Here is a 9,355-nt window from a genome sequence, read left to right as displayed (position 1 = left end):
GGTAGTCCGTTTAGCGTGAAATCGACTCGGGATACTTATAAGAAACTACCATGATTTATTCAGATTTTTTGGTCCAAAAATAAATTAGGCCAAAAACCGGCCTTACCGACCCTCCCCCTTTGGTACTTGGAATATTCGTGCATTTTCAAAGATTTTTTTCTCTCATAAATGCTGAACTTAAATCTGTATAGATCGTATAGCCTGAGTTAGTCTAGAGTTTTTTAAATTCAGCACTCAACTTGTTAGATCAAGTAAATCAGTTTTGTTGCTACAATTGTTTTGCATTCCTAAAATTAAAATTAGCGCAGTGATTCAAATAGCTATTTATATGTTACTGAATCAAGTTAGTAAGGATTTAAAATGGGTAATAGGGAAATCTCACTGATTCAGGTCTAGAGAGTACACTCTAAGTTTCCTATTTTGATGCAACATAAGGAAAATACGGTTTTTTGTTCACCTAAAATTTAAATTGGAACATGTGTAATAAGCGTCATTATAATGCATTATTGTATTCAAAATAATACTTCAAAGAATAATATTCAAGACTTGAAAAGGATTGATTATAATCAAACCTTTTTAAGTCTTGAAGTTTTGATGTATAAGGATGTCACACAATTTACCAATGATTCTGCAATAGTAAGCCGCTAGATAATTATAATATTTTCTTTATACTAGTTTTTTAATAATATATTTGTTTCCTAAAATTCCTCACAATTGTTTAAGGAACGTTTATTCGATCAAATTTTTTAGTACATGGCATATTCTTGTTAACTGATAGTTTAATTTAAGCAATTAGCAATTATTTAAATATATTCCAGATGATCTCATTATGATTGGTAATTGTGATCGTTTCAAAAACTTTAAAACAAATATTGTTTTTCTAGAATTTTGTGATTAAAGTAGATATTCAAATAAATACACATCAATGAGAAGGTATTGGTTTTAAGCGAAAAATGACTTTTGCGGTTTCCCTTAAATGTTTACTTTTTAAAAACCGTCATAAAAAATAGTTTTTACGTCTATGTCTGTGTTTGGCGTTTATGTCGGTCTCTATATATTGGATAGCCTTTGCAAGACTACTCAGATTGGATTCCTTATCCAGATATTTGGGATGAACATTAAAAAAGTTAACGTATTTTAAATATTTTTGAGACGATTTTTTCAAGGTTTAAAAATTCTATGTACAGCTATTCATAGTACTCAAAAAGTCGAAGAATTTAATTTTACCACCTTTTTTGATAAAAAGAAAATTATCAGAGCTATAGCAATTTGAAAACTTAAAAAATTGCGTAAAAAGTATTAAAGGAATTTTTCTACATTTCTAATCCAGTCAGAGTTGCTTGATTTTATTATGAAATGTGCTTTCTATTTCAGTTGATATTAATGTAGTACTCTCAAATTTCGTTTATTGCAAGCCAAGCTACTCGCCTATTGCAACTGTTTTAACTCTTACCATTAGTATAGGTGTGATGGGAGCAAGAATGCACAACATGAAATTAAATTTAGTATATCAGAGTTTAGTAAATTTATTTAATGTATATAATAAAATTAGTATACAGATAAATGAAATTTAATATACGCGTATAGATAATAGAGTACATGCTTGTAGTAATTTTATGGCAAGTGCAAACTAATTTTAATACATGTATACTGTTTGTAGAAAGCTGGTAAACATTGAAGTATAAGGAAAACAATTAACATAAGTGAAAATTTTTATTAGTTGTTTTCCTTGGCGGATTGAAATCAAGTATTTTTTTCACAACGTCCCACCTGAGAATTCGACTTTCGAAGCCTGTATGTCGCTTCGAAAATAAATATTTTCAAAATTTTTACATTATAAAAAAATTTCATAAATTTTATAAAATTCCACAAATTTCCATAAATGTAATAAATCACCATAAATTTCATAAGTTTCCATTAATTTTCTAAATCTACATAAATTAACGTAATTCCAAAATGTCTATAAATTACCCATATAGTAAACAAATCCCTAATTTTGAAGCGAGAAGGGGAGAGGCAATCTCTCGACTTGTGTGAATGCCGCCCTCGCTTCGCTCGTGCGGCAACCTTTCATACTCGTCGGAAATCGATACTTTTTCAGCGATTCCTTACTTTTTCCAAGTTGTTCTTTTCCTTTTTCAGTTTATCCAGTAATTGAAAGAAAGAAGCCGTGACTTGCTATGTGCCTCTTATGATTTTAAAATTTTTGGAATTGGATGTTTCAAAATTATCGACTGTTTTGACAAGAACTCAACAAATGCAAAGTGAGGCAAAAAAGTCCATTGACAAATTGATTTTCAGAAGACAATTATTATCCGATTTTAACTTTTCTTTCAATTAAAGCTAATAAGATTTCTCATTGAACTGTCATTGCCGATTTTTAAATTTTTGTTTATTTTTTTGTTTGTTTCATAACAAAAATGGAATACAAAATTTTTTACTCTTGAAGTATACCGGTTTGAAAAAAATGTTTTGATTCAATCAAAAATACCTAGAAAACTAAAAGCAAGTATCTAAAAAAGATGTCAAATTTTATTTAAACATTCAAATAATTTTGACATTATATTTTTTTGTTCATTTATAATTGCATTTTTATACATTTAATTTATTATATGCCACTCAATTGAAGAATATTAAATTTCAATACAGTAAAACTCTGAGACTGTGCCAGTTTTTGTGCTGGCGATGGTGCGGAACAAACCTAAAAGAGTTCCGCTTCAGATGTAAACGCTTTTGTTGGTTCACGCTTGAGTGGCCATCGCACGCGCCCGGAACTCCTTTTACTCTTAATTGCGGCGCTGCAATTTTTTTACGTAACAAACGTTAGGTAGGATTATCAATTATTATTACTCTCTGTTTTAGTATATTATTTTTAGATATTCAGAATTCACGGATTTCAAAAAATTAACGGCATTCGAGGAATTCACGGAATTCAAAGAAATTAAGAAGTGCATGAGATTCAAAGAATTCAAGAAATCCATAGGTTTCAAGAATTTAAGCAATTCACGGAATGCACAGAATTCAAGCAATTCGCTAAATTCATTCAGCGAATTCGCGGGATTCAAGGAATTGACAGAGTTCATGGAATTCAAGGAATTCAAGACATTCACGTAATTCATGAAATTTAAGGAATTAAATTAATTTAGAAAATTCACGGCATTCCAGGAATCCATCGAATTCAAACGATTCGCGGAATTCACGGAATTTATGAAATTCCAAGATTTCAATGTAGTAATAATTTATTTAATATTATTGTCTTTGACCTGCGGGTTTCATTGTTGGCAGAATAGTCTTCACCCAATGTTCATTCTTCTTAAAATTTTCGCTCTGTTTAAATAGATAATTAAGAGTAAGAAAGTTTGGTGGATTTTTAAAAGAAATTTGCAAATTTACATTTGATTTTTAAATTACTTTAAAGTAAAAAACTACTATCTTTTCTTCAGATTTTCCATTCTATCTCTCGTTGCTATGTTTGAAATAGGATTTCAAATATAATTTTTGATGGATGAAACAAAATATCCTACAAGTCTTCTTTTAGATTTGTTATATATCTCGCGTATTTTTACGGAGTATTGAAATTTTCGCTTTTTTCATATCAATAAAAACGAGGAAATCTGTCTAAAATGGTACAAAGGAATGTTTTAGGACTTTTTAAAAACTGCAGTTGCTCTTTAGGATTTTTTATCGTTTTTCTCGTCGTTCGCTTTGAAATTTGAATGGTGTAGTTTAAAATGTCAAACAATTTTAATACTTTTTCTGTCATAAATTATAAAAATGTAACAAATTATAACAAATTTGTATTTCTTTTTTAGTTACACAATTTTTGTCTATCAATTTTTTATAATCTCATCCGAGAAGTTACTAGATTTGTGTTAAACTTTACCCCGATTCTTTCCCGCTTTTTTGAAAGATTGAATAGCCTTTTGTATGTTCTTTTAGTGTTTAAAATAAAATTTCAGGTTCATTATTTAGCCATTTTAGGAAAATTTTAAAAGTGGGAGCATTTTCAAAATTTTTAAGGCCACTTTTTTCAAGATTGAAAAATTCTGTGCCCGATTATCAATAGTACTCAAAAAGACAAAAAATGTATCTTTACTACTTTTTCTAATGAAGAAAATGATCGGAGGTGTAGCATTCACAAAATTAAAAAAAAAAGAAAATGATTATCCTAAAATTTTTTTGAATTTCCTAGAAAATTCAAAATTCAAATTTTTATATTAAAAATAGAAAAATGAAATATTTGCACAAACGACAAAAGCTACGAAGAAAACGATTGAACTAAAAATGTTGATCCAGAAATGAGCTATAAATTCGTCACACAATACCTTTTGATACGATGGGTATTTTTTGTTTTAAGGGCATGTGACACAGCTAAATACCTATATTACCGACGACAGTTTTTCAGTTCACTGAATGTTTTTTTGCAAATACAATATGGAGCTAAAACTTGGGGAAATGTATTAGAGTACAATAAAGTACGTTTAGGTACTGCATTTTGGTAGGAACTTTACTGAAAATTATTTTATCTTTTTTCTGAACCTCAACATTTTTTGAACGTTCGAACTTTTTTTATACATAAAATATCGGTCTCAAACTTTGAGAAATGCAAGAGTCGAAAGAAAACTACGTTTGAGTACAAAGCTTAATAATAAAAGATGTAAAAAAAAATTTCAACAATCAATTTCAACGGCATCACCCGGTAACGATGTACACGAAAATACGAACCCTCTAGAGCCTCGTCTAGTGGCCGCCAGGTTTCGTATTTTCATGTACAAGGTTACCGGCTGATGCCGTTGGATTTGATTGTTGAAATATATTTTTTTACGTCTTTTATTATTAAGCTTTGTAGTTAAACGTAGTTTTCTTTTGACTTTTGCATTTCTCAAAGTTTGAGACCGATATTTTATGTATGGAAAAAGTTCGAACGTTCAAAAAATGTTGAGGTTCAGAAAAAAGATGAAATAATTTTCAGTGAAGTTCCTACCAAAATGCAGTACCTAAACGTACTTTATTGTACTCTAATACATTTCCCAAAGTTTCAGCTCGATATTTTATTTACAAAAAAAGTTCTTAGGTTCAAAAAAATATTCAGTGAACTGAAAAACTGTCGTCGGTAATATAGGTATTTAGCTGTGTCACATGCCCTTAATCGAGAAAGGTAACATTCTAAATGAAAAAGTTAAATTTTTCGTGAAAACGACACAAAGTAAAAAAAAATTAATTGACAAAAGTTGTTCACTCAAAAAGGATCTACAAATTTGTAATTTTTAAAAAGGACGAATAACTTTTGGGTGTTTTCCGGGAACGTGCATTATAAACCTGATAGACGAGTATACAAGTCATTCGCAGTGTTGATTTATTGGAGAAATTCGAAACCTGCCAGACTGGCTAATTATTTGCGAGATTTCATTGCAGAAGTGATATTCCTTAAAAAATTTAATTTTCGAAATGTGATGGGTTTAACATTTTTAAAGACAAATACAAAAAATATTCGGGCGAGGAGCGCGATAGAACGAGATGAAATAAAACGATGAAAACGAAAGAGAGAATTATATTTTCAGTTTTTTGAGAATACTTCTCGAATGACTGAAATGAGCAAGATAACCGAGCATCTCGTATTGTTATGCAACATTAATTATCTTCATTAAGTTCTGTCCAACAGAGTTCGATTACATGTGTGCTTTAAGGTAAAACTTATATTATTAATGAAACAAAATGTCGAAGTGGGAAAAGCGCAAAATAAGTTCTTTATAAATAGGCTCAATTACAATTAGATTCTTTTAAATCTCAGGTATCTGATTCCTTAAATTTAATGTTCAGATGTAATTCTTAATTTCAGATTGCCTATACTTCTTTTTGTGATACCTTAAAATAAACTGCATTTTCCACTTGAATAAAGTACTTTTTCCACGCATATCGTTTTCACCGAAGGGACAGCACTTATTCGCTTTCATTTTTTTCTTTGCAGCACTGACACAGAAAACTCTTTTCTACAATCTCAATTTCAGAAATGCCTGTGATATGTCGAATTTCCTGAAAATTCGTGCCTACCACAAATAGAGGCTACCTAGAGTAGACATTGTAACAGGCCGCAGTGACAAGAGAAAAGCTTTGAGAATTTCAATAAATAATAAAATAAATATTTTACATACAAAGAAAACTGGGAAGATGAAACTTTAATAACAATTATCGAGAAATAAATACTTTGAGACGGCACGGAGAATCAGAAAAATAAAATGTAGTTTCACGTATGTAATCGTTTATTACTATACCCCCTTAAAAAAAAGTAACGTCCAATTTATTTGGCACACAGATTGGTTATGGGCTATGTTCACAAGTATGAGTTGGCGGAGGTTGAGTTTACGCAGGAATGTGGAAGAAGTAGAATGAACATTGGTGGGGGTGGAAGTGATGGTGGAGGTGGCATTACTATTTGTGGGAAGTGTATGTGGTGGTTGCGGATGTGAAGGCGGTGCAGGAGAAGGCGTATTGAGGACTGTGTGGATTGTGTCTATTGATGCTGTGGTGGTGGGAGTGGATGTGTTGAAGAAGGTGGCAGGTGAGAAGGTGGAGGATCGATGATGATAGTTGCTGGTTGTGGTAGCGGGGGTGTTTGTGCGATTGGTGGAGGAGATGTATAGGAATGGAAAACTTCTGGAGAAGGGGCAGGAGGTGGAATAACTATTGGTAGAGATGAAGGAGGTGCAGGTATGTAACTTGGAGATGGTGGTGAGTAACTTGACCATGGTGAAAGTGAGTAACCGGTAGTTGCTGGTGATGCTAAACTTGACCATGGTGGGGATAAGTAACCTGTAGTTGGGGGTGGTGAGTAGCTTGACCATGTCGGTGGTGATGCGTAAATTGTAATTCCTGGAGGTGTGCACAATCTACCACCAGTCTGAAACAAAAAAAAGTTTAATGCATTGTTCTTCTAAAACGTATGTTGTTTTGAAGCTGTATCATATTTTTGATATTAAAGTTCACACATCATTAAGAATGATGAAAATACAGTTATCATTATAATTTTTTGTGACAGTGTTACTCTCAGTTTCTTATTTATCAAGTTGACAGATTGTGCTAGTTCTCATTGGTTTTATAGACTAACTTAAGAGTCTCTCACAACTTGAAAATTAAAATAAATTAAATTACATGTATTTCTCTCTCAGAGGATGGGCAGTGGCAGTGACATTGAGCTGCTACTAGAGTCGCCGCCAAAAGGATCAGGATTGATTAAAGTCCTGGTAGCCTCATTTTGTCTGGAGTGCCAGTTAACTTGCTGGGATACTGAACTCAGCTGTTTTGATAACTCCAGAAATTTGGTTCTCTTAATATGCAAGCTGCGAAGTATTAATGGTGTATTCATTTTATGGTGTATCTTTCAATTGTAAGCAGTGCATGGACACTGTTCCCCGCATGAAGGTTTTTTTAATGGACTATATTTAGTTTGTAAAATGTTTTAATCGACTGATACAAAAGAATAAATTTGGCAATTAAAATGTTCGTATATATTAAAATATGTTTGTTTTACCTCTTTCTAACGCTTGTCTTAAATCAGCACATATCTCATAAAACTTTTACATTTATGTTATTTCTTTTGAAGACATGGATTTTAGACTTTTTGTGTGGAAATTTGGAACTATTCTTTAGTCCATAATTGTTTTTATATGCGACTGCAAATTGGTTTGAAAATTATAATTTATTTTGGAAGAACTCGTAAAAACTACCCTTTTACTGCTTGAAGTTATACTTGAGCAACCAGCATTTTTTAAATAACCTTCATATGATTCTGCTATTTTTATTCACGAAGCTATTGAAACCCACGAAAAAAGTTGCATTTCGTTTGCAGTATCTTTTTAAACCGAATAGCAAATGTCACTTATTATTAGATTTGTTTGTTGGACATCAGAGTTACCTGAGAATATCAAACTAATTTGAAAAACTTAGAAACAATTTATGTTTACGACTTTTTCGAATAAAAACAAAATTAACAGAGTTATAGCAATTTTAAAATAAAAAAATAAAAAAGCCAAACGGCGTAATATGTATTTCAGCAATTTTTCTATATTCTTTGACCAGTCAGAGATGTTATATTTTATCATAAAATGCGCGTCTCATTTCGGGTGACATTATTTTAGAAGCATCTTACCTTGTTTATTGCAAGCCAATCTACTCGTCTATTACAATTTCCTCAACTTCCCACGCTGACTGTCATATGCTGTGTATACACTGAGAAAAAAGCGTTTTGATTGCAGCAAAAAGATTTGTTTTAGTACATTTTTTGAATCAACACACGTTCTTTATTTAAATAATTAAAACATTTGTTTAATTTCAATATATGAAAGATATTTAAACTCATTGAATAAAAGAAATTATTTGTTTGATACGCTGTGTTTGATTCAAACATAATATATTTGATTTAAACATATCTTTTTCTCAGTGTAGCCAATGACGACGGAAGCAGGAAAATCGTGATTTTTACATTATTTTCCGAGAGAGAGAAGATGTATAGCCAACCCTAATATATACTATAAAATAATTTTAATATGCAGCAATGTTTAAATTTTAAATGTTGAGAAAAAGCCCAAAGAAAATGCCAGAGTGACAAAAAACTTATATTGTGAAAGTTTATGTTCTCCAGAAAAATTGTTCGAATCAGGAATAGCCCCTTATGATTTCCGACTATTCATTTATTTCTAAACATCAGCTGGGGACTGCTTATGCAGATGCTGTAAAATAAAATATAAGTTACATTTTATTATTATCGAAAGATACGCATTCCCATTGTCTGTCGTTTTTTCATCAACTCAATTTAATCATTTTTAATGTTATTTTTACGATTTAAACCAAAAATACGCATCCCAGCGTAAGACGATTCTGAGAAATATGCAGATTCCATTTAGCCGAAGAATTTAGTAAAAGAAAAAGTTATTTTAGCTTGCGTCGTTTTTCCTATAATTAAATTATTATATATCTAATGTATTCTTATAACAAAAGTTTTTTTTTATCTTATTGTTCACGATTAATTGAAAATTTACTCGCACTACCCAAAACTGAATAATAAAAAATTTGTCGATCTTTTTTACATTAACAAATTTAGTCTGTTAATTTTTGTTCGTACGGAGCCGCAAGTAAGGCGTACCACTCCCCGAAGAATTTAGCAGAGGGTACCGGGGCTGCCGCGAGTAAATAGTGCGGGCGGGGCTGCAAGGAGCGTACCGTCCACGAGAGCGAGAGAGAGGGGGGGGGGGGGGGGGGGGGGGGGGGAGAGGAAAGGATTCAAGGAGTTGAGTGAGCTGGAGGATCGAGAGAGGAGTTCTGAGGACAGAGAGAGAGGGAGAGACTTGGAATTATTTTT

General features: G+C 31.7%; 1 protein-coding gene across 1 annotated transcript in view; it reads left to right on the top strand.

The window, feature by feature from the left end:
* Positions 1 to 6,467, top strand: part of LOC117177033 (loricrin-like) — an 8,010-nt gene extending 1,543 nt beyond the window's left edge. Inside the window, exons 3-4 of the mRNA XM_033367497.1 lie at positions 2,672 to 2,723; positions 6,314 to 6,467. Coding sequence (XP_033223388.1) covers positions 2,672 to 2,723; positions 6,314 to 6,467 — 206 coding nt within the window. The remainder of the gene's footprint in view (positions 1 to 2,671; positions 2,724 to 6,313) is intronic.
* The last annotated feature ends 2,888 nt before the right edge of the window (positions 6,468 to 9,355 follow it).

The sequence above is a fragment of the Belonocnema kinseyi genome, chromosome 1, assembly GCF_010883055.1.
Source record: "Belonocnema kinseyi isolate 2016_QV_RU_SX_M_011 chromosome 1, B_treatae_v1, whole genome shotgun sequence".
NCBI lineage: Eukaryota > Metazoa > Arthropoda > Insecta > Hymenoptera > Cynipidae > Belonocnema > Belonocnema kinseyi.
The sequence above is the reverse complement of the archived record's forward strand: the minus strand, read 5'-3'. Positions and strand labels throughout refer to the sequence as shown.